The sequence below is a fragment of the Felis catus genome, chromosome A1 (genome assembly GCF_018350175.1).
Source record: "Felis catus isolate Fca126 chromosome A1, F.catus_Fca126_mat1.0, whole genome shotgun sequence".
Classification (NCBI taxonomy): Eukaryota; Metazoa; Chordata; class Mammalia; order Carnivora; family Felidae; genus Felis; species Felis catus.
The window spans coordinates 71,440,251-71,467,887 of NC_058368.1; the positions used below are offsets into that span (position 1 = coordinate 71,440,251).

At 37.6% G+C, this 27,637-nt stretch overlaps 1 protein-coding gene across 14 annotated transcripts in view; it reads left to right on the forward strand.

Moving 5' to 3' along the window:
* Positions 1-27,637, forward strand: part of PCCA (propionyl-CoA carboxylase subunit alpha) — a 415,541-nt gene that overhangs the window by 219,786 nt on the left and 168,118 nt on the right. For 13 of the 14 annotated variants that reach the window (XM_003980503.5, XM_003980505.5, XM_003980504.5 and 10 more), the window contains 2 exons: positions 445-555; positions 16,205-16,313. In XM_003980503.5, coding sequence (XP_003980552.3) covers positions 445-555; positions 16,205-16,313 — 220 coding nt within the window. Of the gene's footprint in view, positions 1-444; positions 556-16,204; positions 16,314-16,500; positions 16,542-17,025; positions 17,120-18,358; positions 20,004-27,637 lie in introns of those variants that run through there. The other variant, XM_045055487.1, reaches the window with a different exon arrangement.

Sequence of the window (27,637 nt, forward strand, 5' to 3'; positions counted from 1 at the left end):
TTTGTGTACTACCAAAGAATCTATTGCCTACCTCAAGATAACAGATTTTTCTCCTACATTTCCCATAAGTCTTGAAGTTTTAGGGTTTACTGTTAGGTTTGTGATCCAATTTAGGTTAATTTTTGTGTGTGGTGTGAGTTATAGGGATGAAGTTCAATGTCCTTTTTCCCAAATGGACATGTTAGTACCATTTACTGAAAAGACATTTGTTTCCCTATTAAATTGACTTGGCAGTCACAAGTTTCTCAGGCTTACATTTAGTATTTTATTGCTACCACAGATTCAGACCTTTTTTGTTGTTACTTGAAGTTAAGGAGATGGATAATCTTGCCTGGTTCTTGCTAGATCATAAGACACAGATGATAAATTTCTCTAGATAGTAAGACTTAGATTTTTAACTGACTCTTTGTTCTCTAATTCCATCTGATATCTTTTTATTTTTAGGTGTTACACATAATATTGCATTGCTCCGAGAGGTGATAATCAACTCACGTTTTATAGAAGGAGACATCAACACTAAATTTCTTTCTGATGTGTATCCTGATGGCTTTAAAGGTTTGTGTGCATTGAAGTATTTTACTGTATTAAAGTTATTTTATACTTTATTATAATGTATAATTTTTCTGTTTTGAAATTAAGGCCTCTGGTCTATACTGTACTTGATTTATTAACAGAGTATTCTAGACTATTGACATTCATGATTTTGAGTATTCATGAATGACTCATGAATGTGCAGTAATCCATAATTTTGTTGAGTGAGAAATTCAACTGTAATGAACGTTTTGGCCTCTTTTCTCTGCTGCCTTGCTATATATAGTTGAACCTCAAGCCCCATCAAGGGAAAAGATCAGAATTATGTTTTCAGGATTTCCATATGCTTTTATGTCTGCTTGGCTAATGCGTCTGTGATGGTGATGTGTCATGAAGCAGTAGGCAGAAGCAGACAACAGGTGAAAACTTGAGGGAACTTTTAGAGCAAACATGCTTGCATACATACATTTGTGTAAATGTCTATGTGTGTACATAGATGGTGTTGGATCCCATTATGGGGAAGAAAATGGCATTTAAAATTTCTAATTGAAGTTGATTACTATGTGCTATACATTTAGCATCAGAAAATGTTACACATTCTCAAGGGAACTCAGAAATTTACTTAAAACTTAACATTGCGATTTTCCGTGATAAACTTACTATATTACATTTCTGTTTTGATAGGGAATTATCAGCATGGACAATGTAATTCTATCCATGCTTATACAAGATAGGAACACAGTTTTAAAAATTGTTACAAGTTGTTAGAAAGGACCATTAGCAATTATTTCATCTCATCCTTTATTTTTCCATGTGAGGAAATGAAAGTCCAGAGAGCTTGATGAGGTCAAATGACCAGTAGTATAATAAAGCCAGAAGCTGAACTTAGTTTCCACCTCCTGTTTCAGTACTCATTCGACTGTGCTAGGCTTCAAAATCACAGATCATACAAGTTTTCAGAGTATGCTGTATGTTGTTGTTGTAGAATGCCTGTAAGCACTTTAAAAGTACACACCTAGCTTTGCCCTTCTTAATGTGGACCTCTCATTGTCTTCCCTCACATTATCCTCAGGTCAGTCCTTCTCTGAATGGCTACTATCGCTTGTTTTTCAGATTACTCTATTTCCTCCTTCCTATTTTTCCCTACAGCAGGTATCTGATATTTTAAACTGTATCATCTCTGATTGTTTGATATATGTGCCTGAAAGAGACAGCAGGAAGTGGCCACTGAAGTTAATCCAGGATCTTCTCCATATGTTTGAGCCTGGGTCATTTTGTCCCTTTGGGATTACCCGTCTGCTTCCCATCTGTCCAGCTATCCTAGGCTCTGTTCACAGGCGAGGACGTGTTTTTATGACTGCATTAAAATTTTCTATTATATATGTTTATTATCCCAAATATATTTGTGGACTGGAACAGTGTTACTAAAGGTTCTGAGGTTGACCTTTGGAATGAATTACTGTGACTAAAACCAAAAAATAGGATGCACAGGAATGTATTCTTCATATCTGCTTATTAGAGTCTCAGGTTGAAAAGCTGCTGTGCATTTATTTGAAAAATAAATGAAAACTGGGGAAGATGTTATTTTGACTCTGGAGTAAAGGGAAAATGAGGAAGAAGTTATTTTAGGAACTATAATTTCAGTTGGCCTGTAATGAACATTTTGGACTTTTTTCTCTTTTGCCTTGCTACACTTTAACCTTTAGCCCTGTCAAAAGAAGAGATCAGAATTATTTTTCTCTTCTGGAAAGCTGCAGATTTTTAACAAAAATTGGATTCAACACAAGTAAAATACCACTAATTACCTTTTTCTTTTCCATTTAATTTAGTCAAGTATTTCTATTCCTTTAAAAGCGGTGTAACCAAATCAGTATGAGTTGCTCCTTGGTGAGTCACAGGCAGACACCACACCATGGTTTCTGTTGCACAGATCTGTGCAACAGGGTAATAAAATAAAGGGAACTTAATTTGCAGCAAATGAGGAGATCGTGGGGAATAACTTCCAAAGCTGTGACTCTCTGGGCAAGGGTGAATGGGTTCCTTTTATTTAGGGTTAGGATGAATATTTAGATAGGGAGCTTTGTCACTGTACGTAAAGGCAGGCATAAGGTCTCATATGTGCCATAAGGAAATATACCTGTGTATACATTGTTTGCTATGTAAATGAGGCTTGTTCCTCCTTTGGTGGAGATTTTAGTATAATGAGGTAAAGGTAACTGTCAGTCATTCCACTGCCCATCTGTGCAGGTGCAGGTTGGGGGCAGGGGGTGGTGGCATGGTTAGTTTTAAACTGGTCTGGTTGGTCTGGCTGGCTGGTACTCTGGGCAGTTGTTTTGGTTTCCATCACTGAATATTATCCCTATAGGGTCTTTTGTCTGAGTTAAGAGATACGCTGGAAAGAAGAGTGTAAGGAAAAATGGGGACAAAGGTTGGTGAGCACAGGCAAGTGGGGAGTAAAGATCGTGTCTTGGGGTCTAGCTGGTGATAGTGGTAAAATGAAATTTGGGCTGTAGCATTGCCTTTGAGAATTCAGTCATTAAAATCATCCAACAAATAATTGGTGCAGGCTCTAGAAGAAAATGGAAAGCAAATAATATATTTTCCCTGCACTTAAGGAGCTTACATCACAAGGTAATAAATATGTAAAGAACTAACCGCTACAGGACAAAAGAAGGGCTAAATGAACATATAAGCAAAGTGTCTTGAGCACAGAGAAAAACCACTTCCGATTCAGGGAATCAGGGATGGCTTCCAGGATGAGGTAGCATTTAGACCATTGCAGCACTTCCCCAAGAACTATTCTGGGGCACTGCTCATCTGTGCCCAATCCATCCTCTCTGATGTGATGCCGGTAGTTTGAAATCAGCCTTGGAGAGAGTATTTACAGTGAGGAAACTGTCAAAACCTGCACTGGTGCATTTCTTCTTCCTTCACACCCAAGTTGATTGTTATCATTTACCAGCATACCAGCGTCTGGTCCTTTGACCTGACTTTACAAAGGAAAAGGTTTACCATGTAGGGAGGAAGACCTAGAAGAATCGCTGAGGACAGGCGGTGCTGTGTTAGAACTCCTGTGAGTCAAATGACAGAGTTTGCTGAAAAAAGGTAAGAACATTTAAGGACATGAAATCAGAGGAGAGAGACTTTAATAAAGTATAAAAACTCTGATTTTTAGAAGTGTTTCAGCAAAGCGAAAGGTGGGATGGTCGCTTTTAAGAACTAAACTAGTGACCCTAAGGAATAAGGGTCCTATTCCTTTATTCCCTACACTTTTACTACAGGTAAAAAGGTAGAAAGGATGAAATAATTTGTGAAATAAGAGATGTGGAGGGATGATCCAAGAGATTTTGTATGTATATAACAGTTTCATGAAGAAAAGATGGACAAGTAAAGGAAGGTTAATTTTAAAAGAAATAATAAGGGAGATTTTTGTTTCACTGTTCTTGAGAAAGCCTTGATGTGTTGTTGCAAAGATTCACTGAGTTTCAGACAAAATTAATGAAAAAAGTAACTCTTCTAGGAATATCAAGAACAAAAAGTCTTTAAAGCTTCTAGAAAGAAAAAAAAAGCACCAAGTTATATGCAGAGAATATAGAATGAGATCATCTTCAGATTCCATAAACTGGAAATTAGAAAATCTTAAAATATCTGATTCATTAGAAAGTACTTAACCCAGGAGGTACTATACCCAACTAACATATCTTTCATTTCTCAATTATGAAAAGAGATTTTATTTATTTAAAAATTTTTTGTTTATTTATTTTGAGAGAGAGAGAGAGAGAGGAGCAGGGAGAGGGAGACAGGGAACACCAAGCAGGCTCTGCACTGGTAGCTCAGGGCTTGAACCCATGAAACCATGCGATCATGACCTGAGCCAAAACCAAGAGTTGGACGCTTAACTGACTGAGCCACCCAGGCACCATGAAAAGAGATTTTAAAATAAAGATTCAGAAATATGTCATTATATATATTTTGAGGATATTACTGAAGAAAGTGCTTTAACCAATATGAGGTAAAGATGACAGCTAAATTATACCCATTTTTCCCAACCAATGAATTGAAGTTTTTATTACTTTTATTTTTACTATTTATTTATTTTTAAGTAGGCTCCACACCCAATGTGGGGCTTGAGCTCATGACCCTGAGATCAAGAGTTGCATGCTCCACTGACTGAGCCAGCCAGGTGTCCTGAATTGAGGTGTTTTCTTTCTTTTTTTTTTTTTTTTAAACACAAGCCCATAAGGAAAAAGAGAAGAGATAGTATTCTGGAAAATGAAGAGCCAAAAAATGATTCTTAACTGACTTAGCAACCTAAGAAAGTTGAATCCTAATCTGACAGTGTGAAAAACTGAGAAGTCGCTCATTACCACCATGGAACCCTTCAGTAGTCTTAGCTCCTATTTAAGTTTCAGGAAGCTTGGGAAATTTCTAAAGGTAGGACTATTGGTCTAAAAATCTCTGGAAAAATTTTCCATATCCCCTCCTTCACTCTTTAGAGGAGGGTGGCTCTCTCCTCCACTTTGGCAAAGACTTTGAAGTTCTTCTTTTTGGAGAATAAGATGCCCTCTGCTCCAGGGACACCAGGCACAGTTGGACAGAGGTTTGAGTGAATGTGGACATACTGAATGTGGTGACACCCTGTCTCTCAACCCGTCCATGAAGCCTACACACAAAGCAAATGGTCAGCAAAGCCACATCCCAGAAAGAGACAACATGCATAGCTCAGGATCAGGACATCTGTCAGCATCATTTAAGACAACACTAGTTTGAAAGGGAATCCCCAGATGACTGTTAAAAATAGATGATAGAACTAAAGCCACTTAGGAGAACACTGATCAGGCTTCTGAAAAACTGGGTCATGCACATGGAGTGATAATTGCATGAGGTTTACAGAGGTATATCACAGACCATGTGAGTGCTACTATGTGATTCAATTTGCACGTAGTAACTACCAACTTAATGAATAAGGACGGGAGAGCCTAAATGTTGTTTGAAGTTTGGGGTTTTTGTTGGAAATTCTCCCCCCACACTCCCCAACTCCCTCAAAGGCTAAGAAGGTGAGGGCTAATTGTGAAGAGGAAGTTTTTCTCCTTTCTTTCACAAATATTTACTGAACCCATTAGGTAAAAGGTAGTGTCTAGGGTCTGACACTAATAAATACTGAAGAATATTTATTATTATTTTTTTAACGCTTATTTTTGAGAGAGAGAAAAAGCATGGGGGAAAGACAAAGGATTCGAAGCAGGCTCTGTACTGACAGCAGAGAGCCCGATGCAGGGCTTGAACTCACAAACTGTGAGATCATGATCTGAACCAAAGTCTGATGCTTAACCAACTGAGCCACCCAGGCGCCCCCTGGAAGGTGTTTTAAAAAGCGTAAGGGTTTTTAGAGCTGCGCCTTTTTCCAACCATGTCTTCTGCAGAGAGTATGGTAGAGATTTCAAGCCTTAATGCTCTTGAAGGTTTCAAAAGATGGGTTTGAGAAACCCTTAGAACTCCTCCCAGGCTAGGGTTCTAACTTTTACGTGAAGGTGAGTTGCTGCTGTTGAGATGGCTCTTGCTAGAGCTTGTGAGGCTGCATCTGTCCTTGCATGCCAGGCTGGAAGTTCTTGGTCTTTCTGCCTCACTGTTCGGACCCCACAGACTGCCAGGGTCATGCTTGTGAATCTTCTCAATCAGGGTTGGCAGAGGTGAAAAACAAGGGTCAAGTTGCAGTGCTCTCTTAGTTTACCTTCACACTTGAGAAAGGGATAGGAAGAATCTAAAAGAATTTATTTATTTATTTATTTATTTATTTATTTATTTATTTAAAAAATTTTTTTTTCAACGTTTATTTATTTTTGGGACAGAGAGAGACAGAGCATGAACGGGGGAGGGGCAGAGAGAGAGGGAGACACAGAATCGGAAACAGGCTCCAGGCTCCGAGCCATCAGCCCAGAGCCTGACGCGGGGCTTGAACTCACGGACCGCGAGATCGTGACCTGGCTGAAGTCGGACGCTTAACCGACTGCGCCACCCAGGCACCCCTAAAAGAATTTAAATACACTTTGCATCCCAAAGTTCTGGGTGCTTAAGATTCATCGGTAAGCAGAAACACTTGCTGCCCTCATGGGGTTTACAATGCCAGGAGTTAGCAGGCAGCATGGGTCCTCACCCCCCTCACCACAACTCTGTAGGTGTTTTCAGATGTGAACCCACTCACCGTTGTCAGTACAGTGCACTTGCCTTAGCTTGTTCACCTACAGCTGGGAATTGAATGCAGGCGTGTCTCATTTCAACACCAAACCAGCACACCAACCCCCCTTACCTGAGCTACTATACTCTTGTCTGGATTTAGAACAGCCTTCTCATAGCCCTCCCTCCTGCCACCATTGCACTTTGTAATTCATCTTCGCCCAGCTGCCAGAGTTCACTTTTAGAACCAAATCATATCTTCCCCCTCCCTTACTTTGAAAGCCCTCAGGGAATGAATGGCTAAACAAATAGCAGTATATCCATGTTATAGAATACTACTGAGTGTGAGAATGAAAGAAACTGTGATTCACTCAAAAGCATGGATGAATCTCAAAAATATTAGGTGCAAAAGAAGCCAGACATGAAAGAGTACTTACTCTCTGGTTCCATTTAAATGAAACTAGGAAAGAGTTTAATTGCCTGAGGTCAGGGAGGGAAAGGAGGTCCAGAGGTATTGATTGGAAAGAGATGCAAAGGAGCATTTTGGAGTAATGGAAAATTTGATATGCATTGTTGTGGTGTTTATATGGGCATACACATTTGTCAAAACTCAATTGCTTATTTAAAATGGACCCATATATTGTATGAAAATTGTACCTCAAAGTTAAAAAAAAAAGTACTTTTGTTAATGATATCCATTACAATTAGAGTAAAATAAAAAGTGATGGCTTACAAAAAAAGTAGGTGCTAAAAAGGTGTTGGGTGGAAATTCAATAGCCTTTTTTTTTTTGACTATTTATTTATTTATTTATTTATTTTTTCAATATATGAAATTTATTGTCAGATTGGTTTCCATACAACACCCAGTGCTCATCCCAAAAGGTGCCCTCCTCAATACCCATCACCCACCCTCCCCTCCCTCCCACCCCCCATCAACTCTCAGTTTGTTCTCAGTTTTTAAGAGTCTCTTATGCTTTTCAATAGCCTTTTCTAATTAAAAATTCTTTGAAATAAAAAAATTAAATTAAATTTGATTAAAAATGTACTTTATGAAAACTAAAAAAACCCTAGTTTTAAATGATGAAATGCTAAAAAAAATTTCCCTTAAAATCAGGAACAAATGAATTCTGTAAAGTGACTGTTATTATCAATCATTTTTATTGCTTTGGAATTTCAAAAAGACCAAAAAAAAGTTGGTTTAAATATTTTGAAAATAAGAAAATTTTCTTTTTCCATATATAATTGTGTCCCTAGAAAACCCAGAAGATACTACTAAAAATTTCTAGTCTTAAAACATGTCTGTCAAGATGACTGAATGCAGCAAGATAAACATGCAAAGTTAGTATCTCTTCTCTGTGTTAGAAAGAGCCAGTTTGAAATGAACCCTGTTCATATTAATTGTAGTGTCTTGTAAAATAGTCAAGAGAAATTTAATAGGGAAGACATAGAACCTATGGGACTCTGTAAGCTGTAAAAATATTGTTGAGGATAAACAAGATGTGAACAAATGAGAAAACATCAGTTATTTTTTGTCTTTCAAATTTTTATTTAAATTCAAGTTAGCTAACACATAGTATAGTATTGGTTTCAGGAGTAGAATTTAGTGATTCATTGAATACCCAGTGCTCGTCACTTAAGTGCCCTCCTTAATGCCCATCACCCATTTAGGCCATCTGCCCACCCAACTCCCCTCCAGCAACGCTCAGTTTGTTCTCTGTAGTTAAGTCTCTTATGGTTTGCTTCTCTTTCTGGTTTTATATTTTGTTTTTCATTCTCTTCTCCTGTGTTCATCAGTTTTGTTTCTTAAATTCCGTATATGAGTGAAATCATATGGTATTTTTCTCTGATTTTGCTCAGCATAAAACACTCTAGCTCTACCCGTGTTGTTGCACATGACAAGATTTCATTCTTTTTGATGGCTGATCAGTATTCCAGTGTGTGTGTGTGTGTGTACACACACACACACACACACACACACACACACACACACACACTACATCTTCTTTATCCATTCATCAGTCCATGGACATTTGGGCTCTTTTCATAATTTGGCTATTGTTGATAGTGCCATTATAAACATTGGGCTGCATGTAACCCTTTGAATCACTATTTTTGTATCCTTTGGATAAATACCTAGTAGTGCAATTGCTGGGTCTTGTGTAGTTCTATTTTTTTACTTTTTGAGGAACCTCCAAACTATTTTCTAGAGTGGCTACCCCAGTTTGCATTCCCACCAACAGTGTAAGAGGGTTCCTCTTTCTCCGTATCTTTATCAACATCTGTTGTTTCCTGAGTTGTTAAATTTTAAACATATCAATTATTGTTTGGGGACTCAATAGTATAGGAGTGCCAATCTATCTCAGATTGATGCAGATTTTATGTCATTCCAGTTAGATTCACAAGGTCCACTACATTAAATGATTTAAAAGATTATATGTATTCATAAATTTCTGAAAATAGCAAATTATGAAGAATGATAGAGGAAAATTGGCCTTCCATGTTTTAAAATGTATTGCCAAGCCTCTGCATCTAAACAGCATGATATAAAGTAGAGGAATGGGGGTAGGATGCCTGGGTGGCTCAGACAGTTAAGTGTCTGACTCTTAAATTCTGCTCAGGTCATGATCTCATGGTTCGTGGGACGGAGCCCCATGCTGGGCTCTGCACTGACAGCAGAGCCCACTTGGGATTCTCTCTTTCCCCTCTCTCTCTACTTCTCCTCCCCCGGCTCATGCTTTCTCTCTCTGTAAATAAACATACATTTTAAAAAATAGTTTAAGAAAGAATACTTGAAAGAAAACAAAAAAAAATGGATAAGTATGTCAGTGTAATGGAATAGGGAGCTCATAAACAGAAATTAGTATATGTGGGAGTTTTTTCTCTTACTCTATATGAAATGTTAGAACTTTAATTTATGCCAAATTAAAAAAAAATGAGTCCCAGGCAAAGATTAAATGTAAAACATAAAAACAATTAGAATAAAACTGAGGAGTCTAGTTACTATCTAGACATTGGAGTGATCTTTTAAAAGAATAGTGCAAACATTTCTAATGAAAACTAATGATATGACTGTGTTCTGTAAAATTTTTCTGTACAATGTTCTGTAAAATTTATTTCTGTTTGGCAAAATACTAAGTGCTAATTGAGCATATGTAAAGAATTCTAATTGGCCCATAAACTTGAAATTGAAAGCTGTTGTAAAAAAGTTTTCTTTTTAAATTATTATTGTATGGTCAGTGTCAATTAAATGGCTAAAACATAGATTATTTTTAGATTTCATATGTCAATCACAAATTACTTGATGACATTTCAGACATTTTGTAATTAAAAAAATTACTATGTCTATATTATACCTTGGAAGTAATGAGGATAGTAAATACAACTACTTTTTAAAAGCTAAAATGAGTATTTTTATATATTATATATTGTATACTATATGGATCTATATTAGACTATAAGCATACTCTAATATTAATGTCTTGTTTTGAGCCATAGTATGTTTTTTTTTATTTTTTAATTTTTTAAAAATTTACATCCAAATTAGTTAGCATATAGTGCAACAATGATTTAAGGAGTAGATTCCTTAATGCCCCTTACCCATTTAGCCCATCCCACTCCCACAACCCCTCCAGTAACCCTCTGTTCTCTATAAGAGTCTCTTATGTTTTGTCCCCCTCCCTGTTTTTATATCATTTTTGTTTCCCTTCTCTTATCTGTTTTGTGTCTTAAAGTCCTCATATGAGTGAAGTCATGTGATATTTGTCTTTCTCTGACTAATTTCGCTTAGCATAATACCCCCTAGTTCCATCCACGTAGTTGCAAATGGCCAGATTTCATTTTTTTTGATTGCTGAGTAATATTCCATTGTGTGTGTGTGTGTGTGTGTGTGTGTGTGTGTGTGTGTGTGTATATACACACACACACATATACACACCACATCTTCTTTATCCATTCATCCATTGATGGACATTTGGGCTCTTTCCATACTTTGGCTCTAGTTGATAGTGCTGCTGTAAACATTGGGGTGCATGTGTGTCCCTTCGAAACACCTCACTTGTATCCCTTAGGTAAATACCTAGTAGTGCAATTGCTGGGTCATAGGGTGGTTCTATTTTTAGCTTTTTGAGGAACCTCCATACTGTTTTCCAGAGTGGCTGCACCAGCTTACATTCCCACCAGCAGTGCAAAAGAGATCCTCTTTCTCTGCATCCTCGCCAACATCCATTGTTGCCTGAGTTGTTAATGTTAGCCATTCTGACAGGTGTAAGGTGGTATCTCATGGTGGTTTTGATTTGTATTTCCCTGATGATGAGTGATGTTTAGAATTTTTTCATGTGTCGGTTGGCCATCTGGATGTCTATTCATGTCTTTTGCAGTGTCTATTCATGTCTTTTGCTCATTTCTTCACTGGATTATTTGTTTTTTGGGTGTTGAGTTTGATAAGTTCTTTATAGATTTTGGGCACTAACCCTTTATCTGATATATCATTTGCAAATATCTTCTCCCATTCTGTCAGTTGCCTCTTAGTTTTGCTGATTGTTTCCTTTGCTGTGCAGAAGCTTTTTATTTTGATGAGGTCCCAGTAGTTAATTTTTGCTTTTGTTTCCCTTGCCTCTGGAGACGTGTTGAGTTAAAAGAAGTTGCTGTGGCCAAGATCAAAGAGGTTTTTGCCTGCTTTCTTCTCGAGGATTTTGATGGCTTCCTGTCTTACATTTAGGTCTTTCATCCATTTTGAGTTTTCTTTTTTTAAACTTTTTTTTAATGTTTATTTTTGAGAGGGAGAGAGAAACAGTGCGTGAACAGGGGAGGGGCAGAGAAAGAGGGAGGCACAGAATCTGAAGCCCGCTCCAGGGTCTGAGCTGTCAGCACAAAGCCTGATGTGGGACTCAAACCCGTAAACCGCGAGACCATGACCTGAGCCGAAGTTGGATGCCTAACCGACTGAGCCACCCAGGCGCCCCTTTTTTTGAGTTTATTTTTGTGTATGGTGTAAGAAAGTGGTCCAGGTTCATTCTTCTGCATGTCGCTGTCCAGTTTTCCCAGCACCACTTGCTGAAGAGACTGTCTTTATTCCATTGGATATTCTTTGCTGCTTTGTCAAAGATCAGTTGGCCATACATTTGTGGGTCCATTTCTGGGTTCTCTGTTCTGTTCCATTGATCTGAGTGTCTGTTCTTGTGCCAGTACCATACTGTCTTGACGATTACAGCCTTGTAGTATAGCTTGAAGTCTGGGATTGTGATGCCTCCTACTTTCTTTTCTTTTTCAAGATTGCTTTGGTCATTTGGGGTCTTTTCTGGTTCCACACAAATTTTAGGATTATTTGTTCTAGCTCTGTGAAGAATGCTGGTGTTATTTTGATAGGGAGAGCCATAGTATTATTATATAACCTCTAGTCAAAGACTATCTCAACATGGCTCTGACATTAGACCAAGTCCTTTACATTTTTATGTCTTTTATCTCACAATTTATAAAAGATACCATTTTAAGAAAAGAACTAAAAAAACTGTCCTTCAGTTTTTTGGGGTGTGTGCAAAAGAAAGTGATTATGATAATGAAAACCATAACCTCTTATTAGAGATGGTATGATGACTTGTGGTTTGTGAGTTTGAGCCCTGTGTCAGGCTCTGTGCTGACAGCTCAGAGCCTGGAGCCTGCTTTGGATTTTGTCTTCTTCTCTCTTTGCCCCTCCCCTGCTCATTCTCTCTCTCTCTCTCTCTCTCTCTCTCTCTCTCTCTCTCTCTCTCTTTCTCTTTCTCTCAAAAATAAACATTTAGGGGTGCCTGGGTGGCTCAGTTGGTTGAGTGTCCGACTTTGACTCAGGTCATGATCTCACGGTTCATGAGTTCGAGCACTGCATCGGGCTTTGTGCTGACAGCTCAGACCCTGGAGCCTGCTTCAGATTCTGTGTCTCCCTCTCTCTCTGTCCCTCCCCCGCTCGCACTCTGTCTCTCTCTCTCTGTCTAAAATAAATAAACATTTAAAGAAATAAACAAACATTTAAAAAATGTTAAAAAAAAAAAGATGGTATGAGATCCATCTCACATCAAGAACTTTGAAGGAACTATAGGTGGTTAGCCTGGAGAAGAGAGGACTCATTAATAGGGAATAATGCAGCTGTAATCAGCTTGACCCAGCAGTTGGCCCTGGCCACTGATCTGTGTTTATTTGTTGACTGTGTCTAATACAAAATGGGTCACTTTTGTAGTTGGTAGGGCATACTGTATTGATCACTCTGGTGAAAGAGTCAGGTGATGAACTAATCTTCATCTCAAACCTAAGATTCAGTCAGGGCCACTTTCTGCCTTGGATCAGCTTTGGTCCAGGTGGTTAGGCTGGATTTTAGTCTAATTTAGTTAGGAACAACATTTGGATCATGGATTGCAAGACACCAGGACCAGCTGCACCAGAGATTTCAGCAAGGAAAAACCTGAGGGCATAGTAATGAAGAACATTCAGAAGAAGTCCATGGTCAGAGCCAGGGCAGACATGTTGTGGGTATCAGGCCATAAGAGAACAACAGGAGTCAAGGCCCCTCTGATCTGTGATCAAGAGTAGCCTTATGCTAGAACCATTATCATAAGAATAGTTATGATAGAATATCTTCTACGCTGCCACTTTGGACCTGAAAAATATCTTTTCAATGTGGCTAGATACTCTAAGGATGGTCAAGATATAAAACCATTTTAATGAGTGGCAGAGTGTATAACTGCAGTCTATATCCTTCAAGATGGGTAATGTATAAGCATAGGAAAGAATAGAATTAGAATAGACTTATTCAAAATTACTTCAGATTGGAAAAGTTAGGTGGAAGTCACAAAGAAACAGTTTGATTCAGGGCGCCTGGGTGCTTCAGTTAGTTGAGTATCCAACTCTTGATTTCAGCTCAGATCATAATCCCAGGGTCGTAGGATCGAGCCCTGCTTGGGACTCCGTGCTGAGTGTGGAGCCTGCTTGAGATTCTGTCTCTCCTTCCGCCCCTCTCCTATGCTTGCACCTTCTCTCTTTTTCTCTCAAATAAAATTTTTTAAAAAGTTTGGGGCCCCTGGGTGGCTCAGTCAGCTAAGAGTATGACTTCAGCTCAGGTCATGATCTTGTGGTTTGTGGGTTCAAGCCCCGCATTGGGCTCTGGGCTGGGCTGACAGCTCAGAGCCTGGAGCCTGCTTCGGATTCTGTGTCTCCCTTTTTCTCTCCCCCCCCCCCCCCGCCACTTGCATTCTGTCTCTTCTCTCTGTCAAAAATAAACATTAAAAAAAAAAGTTTGTAGAAGCAGTCTGATTCAGTATGAGAAGTAACCATCTATTTAGAAATCTTTGAGTTTGTCACTTTCCAACTATTGGGGTTCTATCAATCCTAGATAACCATCTATCCAATAGTGCTGTAGAAGAGGCATTCGCACTGCATGGAGGATGAAATAGATCATCTCTGCAGCACTACTCTGTTAAAATTACCTGAGAGATTCTTAAGTTGTGGAAACAAATTTAAATTGTAGAAGTAAATAAGTTTTCAGCCGGCTTATATCAGATAGAAATTTATTGGGAATTAGTCCTTGGTAGAATTTGCAAATCTGTTCCAGTATCAATAAAAGGATTAAAATTGATATACATTGTATCAATTTCTCTGTGAGATGTGATGAATAATAGTGAGTTTTATTTGGGAATCTCCTTTCTCAATATTATCTTAGTGCAGCTAGCAATTAGACCAAATGAAACACTGAACCAGTGTCCTACAGAGGAAAGGATTCTCATAATGTATTGCCTTTTTCCCTGCTGATGACATAATGTGCAAATGTGTCTAGAGGAGTGACTGTTTCAACCACTGTAAGAAATCTCTTCTGCATCTTGATTAGTGTACACACATCCACAAAAGATTCGGGGTGCAAAATGTTCACATAATTTGTCTTTATGGCCATGACCCACTAAACTGGTTTCATGAACTACTTGAGTGGTTTGTATTATGCAATTTGGTAAACATGTGTCTAAAATAGTTCTATTTCAAGCTGAGATCTGTAGACATGCAGCATCAGCACCACCCTGAAGCTTGTTTGAAATGCAAGTTCTTGGGCCGATGCACAGTGAAGTTGGAGATCATTTTACTGGTCCTCTTTATACTCCAAAGAGCTTTTGTGGTTATATCCGTTGATAGTTGCCATATTATAAATTAAAACTTAGGAGCTTCAGGGGCTCCTGGGTGGCTCAGTTGGTTAAGTGTCCAACTCTTGATTTTAGCTCAGGTCATGATACCCCAGTTTGTGGGATTGAGCACCCCCACTGGGCTCTGCACCAACAGTGCAGAGCCTGCTTGAGATTGTTTCTCTCCCTCTGTGCTCCCCTGCTTGCACGCATGTTCCTTCTTTCCCTCAAAATAAATAAATAAACATTAACAAAAGAAGAAGAAGGGTGTCTGGGTGGTTCAGTCGGTAGACCTGACTTTGGCTCAGGTCATGATCTCACATTTAGTGGGTTCAAGTTCTACATCCAGCTCAGTGCTGACAGCGTGGAGCCTGCTTTGCTCTCTGTCGCTCCCTCTTTCTGCCTCTCCCTAGCTTGCTCTCTCTCTCTCTCTCTCTCTGTTTCTCTTGAAAATAAACAGACATTTAAAAAATATTTTAAAACAATTTGTAAAAAAGAAGAAAAAACTTAGGAGCTTTAAAAATATTTATTTTTTTATTTTTTCTTTTTAAAAAATTTTTTTAAAAATTTTTTTTAATGTTTATTTTTGAGACAGAGACAGAGCATGAACAGGGGAGGGTCAGAGAAAGAGGGAGACACAGAATCGGAAGCAGGCTCCAGGCTCTGAGCCATCAGCCCAGAGCCCGACGCGGGGCTCGAACTCATGGACCGCGAGATCATGACCTGAGCCGAAGTCGGACGCTTAACCGACTGAGCCACCCAGGCGCCCCTTAAATGTATTTTTATAGTACTAGTAATAAATCCATTATATGTTGACATCAGAGCAATGAAGTCACCACACATATATCTCTTGGATCAGGGAACCTCCACAGTATACACCTGAAAACAATGATGGAGGAAAAGCAAATAAATCTTAGCATTATTGTGAAAGTAGTTTTGACCTTGCAGTCCCCAAAGGTTCTTGGGGACTCCTGATAGCCCATAGGGCACACTTTGAGAAGTGCTCTTGTAGACTGTTTTTGAGAAGTCTAAGACCAAATTTTTGTAATCCTCATATAGGGTAAGTATGGGGTCATGTGAGTCGTTTTCATCAGGAACTTTTCAAAGCCTGGGAGAGTGCAGTTTATCCAGGCCATTGAGGGGTATATTACCAAATTCCTAGAACTAATTGATAGACTCACTTGGGGGGTTTGGTCTTATTTGAATAATCTTGCTCTCTTCCCTCCCCAGTGCATGCCTCAGTGCCTGGTATAAGACTAGCTCTATAATAGATGTTTGAAAAAATACTTATTTGAATGACTAATAATTCTATAAGTTAGAAGCACTAGATGTTTACAAGATGTATGTGATTGATTGATTTTCCTCAGGACACAAGTTAACAGAGAATGAGAGAAACCAATTATTGGCAATAGCATCATCATTGTTCGTGGCATTCCAATTAAGAGCACAACATTTTCAAGAACATGAAAATTCAAGGTATGTTAGATTATTTAAGACAGCATAAATGAACAAATACCGACAATCTAATCATAGAAAATAGCTAATAAAAGATATAACTGATCATAGTTCTGAATCTTGTGAGTGTTTGCAGACGTATAATAAAATCACACTGTTTAAAAATGGTATTGCTTCTATTTTGTTCAAATGATTTTTTTTAACTCAGAAAAAAGGATCTTGACCCTGCTAATTTGGACATTATTAGAGGTAAGAAGATACTCTAAAGCCCTGAGGAATATCTGTTTAAGTAATTTGTATTTTATTATTTCTGTTTCATAACTTTGTTTGTTAATCTTTGTTAACTTTGTTGACAAACTTTTGAAAAGTGTTATAGTACTAAAAATTAGGATTGAGTCTGAGCAGCTAAAATATACATATATATAAGAAATTCATTTATAAGATACAAGAAAGAGTTAACAGGTTGAGTTAGTTATTTGTGATCCCTAAGTATACCTTTTAGCTTCCTAGAAATGTAAGTGAAAGAAAAAATATCCTTTGTATCAGGGCAAATAAAAACAAAGTCATCATGACATTAATGGCTCTAAATGACAGAATTACTTAACATGAATTTCTGTGTCCTTGCTAACATAATCCTACTTTAGCAAGTACAGTCTATGACTTGCTAGGGTGATGTTGTTGATAAAACTGTGTCACTTCAACTTCTTTTCCATGTTTTTTGCTTTTCTGCAAGAGGAAGAACAAAGAGAAAAAGAGAAAAGATGGCAGGTGACTGAGCAGCTCTGAAGAACACAGATCAGAAACTCAGATTACCCTCTGAGAATTAGGTAGAGGAGAAGTAGATTGGGTTTCGGCTGTATCTTAATGGCTGACTGGTTTTACTCAGAAAATCTTGGTGTAAATAGTACTCTTCATTTGTTCCTATTCTCAACAGAGAGTATAGGAAGCTTAGTTGATGATTTTTTTTTCCCACTTGTTTTTATTGAAGTATAGTCGACACACAGTGTTGTTACATTGGTTTCAGGTGTACAGCATAGTGATTGAACAGCTCTATACTACATGCTGTGCACACTGTAAACACAGTAACCGTTTGTCATCCTACAGCACTATTACAATACCATTAACTGTATTCCATATGCTGTAGCTTTCATATGGACTTACCATTCCATAAATGGAAGCGTGTACCTTCTCCTCCCCTTCACCCGTTTTGCCCATGCCCCCCTCCCACCCCTGTGGCAACCATCAGTTCTCTGTATTCATGGGTCTGTTTCTGCATTGTTTTGTTTTTTAGATTCCACGTATAAGTGAAATCGTATGGTATTTGTCTTTCTCTGTCTGACTTATTTCACTTAACATTATACCCTCTAGGTCCATCCATGTTGTTTCCCATAGCAAGATCTCATTCTTTTTTATGGCTGAGTAATATTCTCTCTCTCTTTTTCTCTTTCTCTCTCTGTGAGAGTGTGTGTGTGTGTGTGTGTGTGTGTGTGTGTGTGTGTGTGTGTGTGTGGGAAATGGCTATTGTAAATAATGCTGCACTAAACATAGTATTCATATATCTTTTTGAATTAGTGTTTTCGTTTCCCTTGCGTAGATACCCATTAGTAGATTAATGTATAATCTTTTTTTAAGTCATGATTTGATAGATGTCTAGGGAGAGTTGAGAGGTTACAGAATATCAGTAAATTACTGAATGATGGAAGGAGGAGGAAAGTGGGCAATAAAGCCATGAATCTGGTTGGTTTTTTTCCCTAAAGTTGCACTGGCCAATGTAGTAGCCATTGGCCATGTGTGCTTACTTGAACTGAAATTAAATTAAAAGTTCAGTTTCTCAGGTTTCAGTGCCACTATCTGTGTAGTCACCAACCTCATTTCATGTGCTCTGCTGTACTGTGGTTAGTGGCTACTGAACTGAGTGATAGAAAGAACCTTCTATCATTGCAGTTTGTTTCCATCAAGCTCTGTTGCAACAGGGATGTTTTGGAGGGATGTGTGTATCTAGCTTTTGTTTTAAATCCAGAATCATACCTTGTATAATTTTTTTATTATTCTTTTGATAAATACAGTGTTCATATCCTGATGCCCTTCAGATGTTATTTGGACCTTGACCATTTCTGAAGTCCTGAGGGTCACTAATTATGAAGTGGTTTGATCTTTAAGATATGTATTCAAATTATTTTCAGAGAGTACTGAGTTACCACTGGCAAAAATCTGAAAAAGGTTTAAAAAGGAAAAGAATAAAAATTACTTGTATCCCACAAACTTTTCAGGAAGTACTTTTTCACATTTTGATGTATTCCTTTCTAAGTGTATATATGTGTGTATATTTATAGACATACATACATGTAGCATGCATATACCTCACATAGAGTCATACTGGGAATATAGTTTGACTTCTATTTTTTATTGTAATATTATGTTGTGAATATTATTTTTATTCCCTAGTCTTTAGAAGCATATTTTAAAATTTTTATTACAGAATTTAAAACATATGGAAACTTTTGCTCTCCAAAAGATACCATTGAGAAAACTATAAAATAATATATGTAGCAAATGGCAGAATGTATCCAGAGATATATAGATATATAGGTATATAGATAAGGAACTTGAGTTTATAATGTATAAATACTTCTTAAAACTCAAAAATAAGCCAGACACCCCAATTAAAAAAATAGAAATCTTTATTAAAGGAGTTATATGAATGGCAATAAGTTCATGAAAAGGTGTTCAGCATCATTAATCACTAGAGAAAGACAAAATCACATTGCTACACTAATACACACCAACTAGAATAATGTACATTAAGTGGTAAGTGGATAAATAGTTGTGGTATATTCATACAATGAAATACTATTTAGCAGTAAAGTAGAAAAATGTACTGGTATATGTATCACCATGTAAAAAAAAAAGAAAGTCCTGCTAAGAGAAACCAGATTAAAGAAGACTATATAGTCTGTAGTTTTATTTGAAATTTCTAGTAAAGGCAAAAATATAATGATGGGAAGATCAGTGGTTCCCTGGATGCAGGTGTTGATGTCATAGAATTACGTCTTCACACATTCTGTGCCCCAAACCATAAATTAATAATTCTTTTAAATGTATTAATTTCTTAAATTATGTAGAAAACAAAATATGGACTTTCAAAAAAAGTTATAATAATAACAGCTATTATTATTGTCCATAATAATATGGACTTTACTGAGACATTTATTTATTTATGTGGCTTCCTGGCACTGTCTGGAGTCCTTCCATTTCAACTTGCAAGACTGCCTTCTGCATTTATTGCAGGGCAGGTCTAGTGGTCAGAAACTCACAAACTGCCTCAGTTTCTCTTTATCTGGGAGTGTCTTAATTTCCAATTTTATTTCTTAATCCAGTTTTGCTGGATTTCGGATTCTTAGTTGACAGGTTGTTTTGTTTTTTGGTTTTTTTTTTTCTTTTAGCACATCGAATGTATCAGCTTACTGCCTCTGGCCTCTTCAATTTCTGTTGAAAATCGGACAGTCTTATTGAATATCCTTTGGAGGTTGATTTGCCTGTCTCTTACTACTTTCAAGATTTTCTCTTTGGCTTTTGAAAAGTTTGACTGTAATGTGTCTTCCTGGGGGTGTATGAGTTCATCTTATTTGGAGTCCATTGAGTTTCTTGAATATTTATATTCATGCCTATCATCAAATTTGGGAAATTTTCAGCCATTATTCACATATTTTCTCTACCCCGTTCTCTCTCTCTCCTTTTGGGGCTCCCATGATGAATACATTCGTCTGTTTGATGGTGTCCCACAGGACCCAGTCTTTCTGTTCTTCAAATTCGAGAATTTCTCTTACCTTATTCTCAAGTTGGCTGATTCTTCTGCCTGCTCAAATCTGCCTTTTAATCCTAGTGAGTTTTTCATTTCAGTTATTGTACTTTTTTAGCTCTAGAATTTTTAAATTTCCTTATAGGTTTTTAATTTTTTTATTAATATTTTCATTTTGTTTTCACATTGTTTTCTTTGTTCACATCTTCCTTTAGTTTTTTGAGCATCTTTAAGAGAGAATTGTTTTAAAGTCTTGGTTTACTATATCTGCCATTAGCTCTTTTTCATGGTCATATTCTGCTAATTTTGTTCTTTGAGAAGACCATACTTCTCTGTTTCTGTATATGACTTGTGATTTTTTTGTTGTTGTTGAGCATAGGACATTTGAATCTGTTAATGTGGTAACTCTGGAAATCAGATTTTCCTCTTTCCTCAGGATTTACTGGTTGTTGTTGTTGTTGTTGTTGTTGTTATCTGCATTTATTTGTTGCAGGCTGTCTCTATGCCAGCAATCAGCTGATCAGCCTGAGGTGTAAATGTAAGGTCTTCTCAGGTCTTTTCTGAGCATTTCCCTGGGTGTGTACAGTCACCTTCCAGTTTCCCTTATAAATGCAGTTGTTTTTGAATGTCTTAGTCTTTATTGTCTGGCTCCTGACAGGGGGAAAAGCAGAAAATGAAGGAGGCAAATGGGGGTACTGACCCTTTAAATCCCCTGGAAGTCCCTTCAGCCAGAGGGAGGGGCTTGTAACACTGGGAGGAGGCGCAGTAACAATGGCTGTCTACCTTTTTGTCTGCACCTCTGTGATCACAAGCAGTAGTCAATCATCATAACACAGATGCCTAGTATTTGGAGGACAGGATCCTTTTTTTGCCCACCCTGGCTTCCACAAGCCGTGTGGACGCTGCTCCAGGAACACATGACAAGCTGCCTGCCAGTTGCTGGGGATGGGCTGGGGGATGAGTAGCTGTTACTCTGGTAAGACCTGAAATTGACCAAAATTGATTGCAATTTACCATCCCACTTTAACCTGGAAGTTGGCAAGCCTTTGACTGGGCTGGAGTTCTAAACTAAAAATATCAGAGAGATTCTGCCAGTATAATCGTCATTTAGGAGGGTAGACACATTCCTGATGTTTCCTAGTCCGCCATCATCCCAGAATCCTTCTCCTCTATATATTACTATTGAACTTATTACTCTTTAAAAGTTGGAAAAATTATACTAATAAAATATGTGGCCAAAAGTTATGTAAATAACTGTGCACATGTTACCTATATAACAATGATTTATTTTGGGTGAGTTTATTTTCTATGGAACTTACTCATTTAGTAAGCCAGTTTATTGTGAAACAGTATTACCCATGACAACAGAGACCTGTAATATCTAGCAAAATATATTGATTTTTTTGGCAGAGTATAATCTTACTTAAACGAAGTAAATCTAAGTTATTTTTGCTTGTTTGCCGAAAAGGTCCCTGACATCAAAGTTGATGTTAGGTGATTGAATCTTTACATTTTGGTTCACGAAGCATGATTTCATTATTGGCTTGGGAATGGTGTCTAAGAGTCAAGCCTCCAGGTGTGGCTGCACATTTCTCCATCATGGGTGTGCTCATGTAATGTTTATGCTTCCAGATCCAGTAGCCCTCAGCCCTTCCTTTGTGTGGCTTGTTTTGGCTGCTGATCTTATTTTCCCAATATCTCTATGGATTTTATTCTTTCATCATTTATGACTTGGAAAAAGACACTGATGATATGTACCCATAGTATTTGGATAGTAAGAAGATAGCAGTGCCTTTTAGAAGAAAAAAAACCAACAAAACATTAATGTCAGAACAATGGCAATTTTTCTCAGGATGACCGCAAATAAATTTGGCAAACACAATTAAGTTTTTACAGAAGTACATGATAATTATTTTTAATTGTCATGTCAGTTATTCTTTTGACAGAAATGAATGCTTGAAAGTTGTGTTAAACAATCACTTCATGTTATTTGAAGTGAGAGTGATTTTGTTGCAATGTGGTTTGGTTTAATAATTTGTTGCACTAACAGATAATGATTGGAGGAAAAAAGAGTAAAGGAAACAATTTAGTCCCTTATAGTAATCTTTCATTTAGTTTTGTTCAAGATATGCCTGTTTTCCTTGGATCTAAATGCTTGTTCACAGGTCAGGAATCACCTTTCTGAGCGAGGCCCTTTCCTTTCTTTATTCTTGTTCAAGTCCACCTCTGCCATCCCAAGCTTCTCAGGCGCTAGTGAGAACGCCACTGTGCTCTCTCTAAACTTCTGTACTTCTGTCCTTCCCACTGTTATTTCTACACCTGTTGCTTTCTTTGGTTAGGTCTGGTAGCTAAGTAAATAGTCAACTAGGCTTTCTTGAGCTTTATCACTTACATTTTCTAATTTCATGATTATTATCTTCCTGTTATGCTAATTTATCATGTAATGATTATTAGTTCTTGGGAGAGCTGTACCAACTTCCCTGGTGGTGGAAGGCTGGTGACCAGGTCTCTCTTCCCTAGCAAAGTGCTGTTTTGCATTCACTTAACCTTGTAGTGTTGTAAGAATTTGGCAGGGGGTATGGCTCAGGATAAGCCTTTGACTCCTTTTGGCATGTCAGTCCTCATAGTGTAGCTACACTGAGGTATATTGAAACTATTTTAAGGTGTTTCAAAGTAAATGTTGATTCCATGGGTTTTATAAAAATATTTTACTGCAGGGGCGCCTGGGTGGCGCAGTCGGTTAAGCGTCCGACTTCAGCCAGGTCACGATCTCGCGGTCCGTGAGTTCGAGCCCCGCGTCAGGCTCTGGGCTGATGGCTCGGAGCCTGGAGCCTGTTTCTGATTCTGTGTCTCCCTCTCTCTCTGCCCCTCCCCCGTTCATGCTCTGTCTCTCTCTGTCCCAAAAATAAATAAATAAACGTTGAAAAAAAATTAAAAAAAAAATTTTACTGCAGATTTATAGTAATTTCATCATATATATTTTTGTGGCTTGTTTTTGCTTGTTTGCTTCCTTTTCTTTCTTTCTTTGTACTTTTCCATTTCCCAGAGAATGTGTTCATATTCCTAAACGTGAACTTCTGAGAAAATCAGCAACATCTAACTCTTGAATTCATTTGGGATTCACTTATGTGTATGTTATAAAAGAGTTTCTTCATTGTGATTTGGTAGCCTTTTATTTATAAAATATTCCAACCTACTTCTCAAATAAAGTAGTATCTCTTTGTATGTCCAAAGATAGCAAGACAGAAATACATATGAGTGTCTCAGTTTGGGCCACTCTCACAAATTACCATAGACGGGGTGGCTTAAATAACAAACATTGCTCACAGCTCTGGAGCTGGAAGTCTGAGATCACGGGGCCACCCTGGCTGGGTTCCGGTGAGGGTTCTCTTTTATGTTGCTGAAGGCCTGTTTCTTATATCCTCATATGGTGGGAAGGGGGCAAGTTAGCTCTCTGGCCTCCTCCTGTAAGGGCATAATCCCTTTCGTGAGTGCTCTACCTTCACAACCTGATTACCTTCCAAAGCCGCCGCCTCCAAATACCATCATATGAGGCATTAGATTTCAACATTGGAGTTTTTGGAGTGGGGACACAAACATTTAGTCACTAACAGTGAGTGTGTGCTTACTCATGCACTCCCTCTCTCTAACCATCTCTCCCTTCCCTACTTCCGCTCTCCCTTCTCTTTTCCTGCTGCCCTCACATCCCTTCCCCTCCTCTTTCTTTCCTTCTCTTTCATTTGTGTGACTTGCGTGCATGTGTGCAGAGCCCCCCCCCCCCACCACACCACACACGTCTAAGTAGATATGCATATGTTACATAAATACATTGTGGTTTAGTGGAAAAAAATAGAATTTAAAATTAGAAGTCTGGTTTCCAGTCATAACTGTACCACTTATTGTAATGTGACCTTAGATATATTACTTTAAACTTAAGTTTACCACTAAAATGGGAATAATGTTTTTCGTAAGTTTTTGTGAGAATAATTGATGTTGTGTAATTATATTTCAATACCCAAATTATTTTACCTGATTTGTTATGAAGAAATAAGGGGCGTCTAGGTGGCTCAGTCGGTTAAGTTGTTGGACTCTTGGTTTTGGCTTAGGTCATGATCTTATGGGATCAAGCCCCACATTGGGCTCCTTGCTGACAGCATGGAGCCTGCTTGGGATTCCCTCCCTCCCTCCCTCCCTCCCTCCCTCTCTCAAAATAAATAAATACACTAAAAAAAAAAATAAAGAAATGAATTTTATATTGTACAAAACTAAGTAAATGTTTTATAGATAAGCAAAAATCATTAAGAATAAGAAATGGCCTTTTTTGTTTATTTATATCAGGTAGCTATGAATATGACAAGAAAGTAGAAATTGGGGTCTGATTATCTTTAGTGAAAAAAATGAGATGTCTTATCTTACAGTCCAGCAAATGAGACACCAGTAGGGTGTGTTTTCCATGTTAATTTAGTCAAATCAATCTTTTTTTTTTTTTAAGGTTTTATTTTTAAGTAACCTCCACACCCAATGTGGGACTCAAAAACACAACCCTTAGATCAAGAGTGATACATTCCACTGACTGAGCCAGGCAGGTGCCCCTATTTTGCTTTTTTTTTTTCCTTAAAAAACCCTTATATCAAGTATTTACTTATATTCTATTTCCATTCTTTTATAGTTTTTCTTTATTACACTGGTGTTTCATATTTCAGGCTTATTTTGCAAAGTGATAGGAGGTTGAGATCTAATTTTGCTTGTTCATATAGTTAACCAGTAGAATCAGTTCCATTTTTTAAAAAATGTAATTCCAGTATAGTTAACATACATTGTTATATTAGTTTCAGTTGTATAATACAGTGATTCAGACTTCTATACATTACTCAGTGCTTCTCACGACAAGTGCACTCTTAATCCCCATCTCCTATTTCACGCATCTCTCACCACGCCCCCCCCCCCCCATTTGTCCTCTATAGTTAGGAGTATGTCCTTTGGTTTGTCTCTTTTTTTCTTTGTTTTCTTAGAATTGGTCCCATTTATTCATTTGTTCTTTCCTCATTGATTATTAAATGTCACATTCATCCTATGCCAAATTCTTTAATTTACTTGAAAAAAAATTTATTTATTTATTTATTTTGTTTATTTATTTTATTTATTTTATTTTGAGAGAGAGAGACAGAGCACAAATGTTTATTTTGAGAGAGAGAGACAGAGCACAAGCAGTGGAGGGGCACAGAGAGAGGGAGACACAATCTGAAGTAGACTCCAGGCTTTGAGCTGTCAGCACAGAGCTGGATGCAAGGCTTGAATTCATCAGCCATGAGACTGTGACCCAAGTCAAAGTTTGGATGCTCAACCAACTGAGCCACCGAGGCACCCCAAATTCTTTTATTTTTAAAGTTTATTTATTTTGAAGTTGAAGGAGAGACAAAGAGAGGGGGAGAGGGAATAAATCCCAAGCAGGCTGCATACTGTCAGCACAGAGCCCAATGCAGGGCTTGATCTCAGCCACGAGAACCATGAGATCATGGCCTGAGCCCAAATCAGGAGCTGGTCTCTTAACCAACTGAGCCACCCAGGTGCCCCATCCTATGCCAAATTCTTAAATACATTAGGGTCTACTTCCAAATTTTTCTCTTCATTTGCATTTGTCATTCTACCCTTATATTAATAATTTATTATTTTCTTCCCAAAATTTATTGGTCATTCTTCTGGCTGAGCTTTGAAAGCACTTTGATATTAGAATTGCCTTAAAGCTACATAAATTTGGGTAGAATAGACATCAGATGTTGAGGTTTTTCAGAAAATGTGACTGTATTTATCAAAGTCTCTTTGATTCTCTCATTAAAGCTTTATAATTTTTTTTATTGTAAGAGTAGATTTCTTGTTATTCTTGGATAGTTTATGTTTTGTATTATTATTCTTTGGTTTATATATTGTATTATGGATGGGATCTTTTTCTCATTTTTAAAATGATTATTCATTTCATAAAGAGAAGCTAATGATATTTGTATTTATTTTTTTAATTGTAAAAAAACATATCAGAATTTACCATCTTAACCATTTTTAAGTATATAGTACATTAGTGTTAGCTATATGTACAGTGTTGTGCAACCAATCTTTAGAAGGTGTTCATCTTGTAGAACTGAAATTCCACCCTCTCGAATAACATCCCATTTCTTCACCTGCCCACCCACCTCCTGCCCCAAGCCCTTGGCACCCACCATTCTTTCTATCACCAGGAGTTTGACCACTTTAGTATTTGTATTTCTTTTGTAATAATTCTTCCTAGTTGTAAAAAAATCCATTGTAATACCTTTTTAATTGATTTCAAGAGGGGCAATCATATAACCTTTTAAATCACTTGGGATCCTTTTGGATACAGGTAACAGAGCCATTGATTCAGACTGATAGTCGTTCTTGCTTCACAGTGAACAAGAAGCTTGGAGAAGAGAAAAGATAAAGTTCAGTATGGTTATCTGCTGATGCTACTTTTCTGTAGTTGTCTTAGCCTCACTTTCTTCTCCGTGTGGCTTTTTCATAACGCTGTGATAGCAGGATGGCTGTAGGGAGTTTTGGAAGTCAAATCTAGATAGGATTCAAAGGATTATGTCTGAGCAAACTTTTCCCAGATGATCCTCAAGCAGCTACTTCTCAGTTCCTATTGACCAAAAGTAAGTCTCCTGCCCATTCGTAAGCCAATAACTGCAAAGGGAATTGGATTATCATGATTGTCTTGGAATGATTTTCTGGTATGAGATAGATGTTGAGTAACCAAAGTGGCCTCCGCATTTTCTAATTACCCCATGCCTTCCTTTCTGCTAGAGCTTCTAGTACAGTTTCATGTTTAAGAGCAAAGCTTTTGTGCCAGAGACTTGGATTTCCCCTGGTTCTGCCAGTCCCTAGCTATTATCTTAGGATAAATTATTTAATCTCTTTTGGACTCTATTTCCTCATCTGCAATATGAAGATAATTAGTAGTTCTTAATGAGTTTTTGTCAGTGTCAAATGAGATATAAAATACTTAACATACCCATTTAATTTTAGCTATCCTTGCCCAATTTTCTTTTTTAGAATTTCTAATGACAAAGATTCCATTTCAAGGGTAATGGTCATGATGCATGCTTGTTTTATTTTTAGCTAACAAATACCTTGAGCATTTCAATATTAACAGATACTTTGGCAGTTGGTAGGGAATATTTTTTTCTTGTGTTAAGGGTGTGTTCTTCCATTCCACTTTGAATAAAAGAATAGTATACAGATATTAAGTATAATCACATGTCTTTTAATATCATCTGTTGATCATTATAAGAGTTGAGTTAGAAAATTTAGATATTTTAGGGGCACCTGGATGGCTCAGTCAGTTAAGAGTCCAACTCTTGATTTTAGCTCAGGTCATTATCTCACAGTTTGTGGAATTGAGCCCTGTGTTGGGCTCTGTGCTGACAGTGTGGATGGAGCCTGCTTGGTCTTCTCTCTGTTCCCTCTCTCTGCCCCTCCCACGCCTCAAAATAAATAAATAAACATTTCGAAAAGAAAATTTAGATAAATTAGCAGG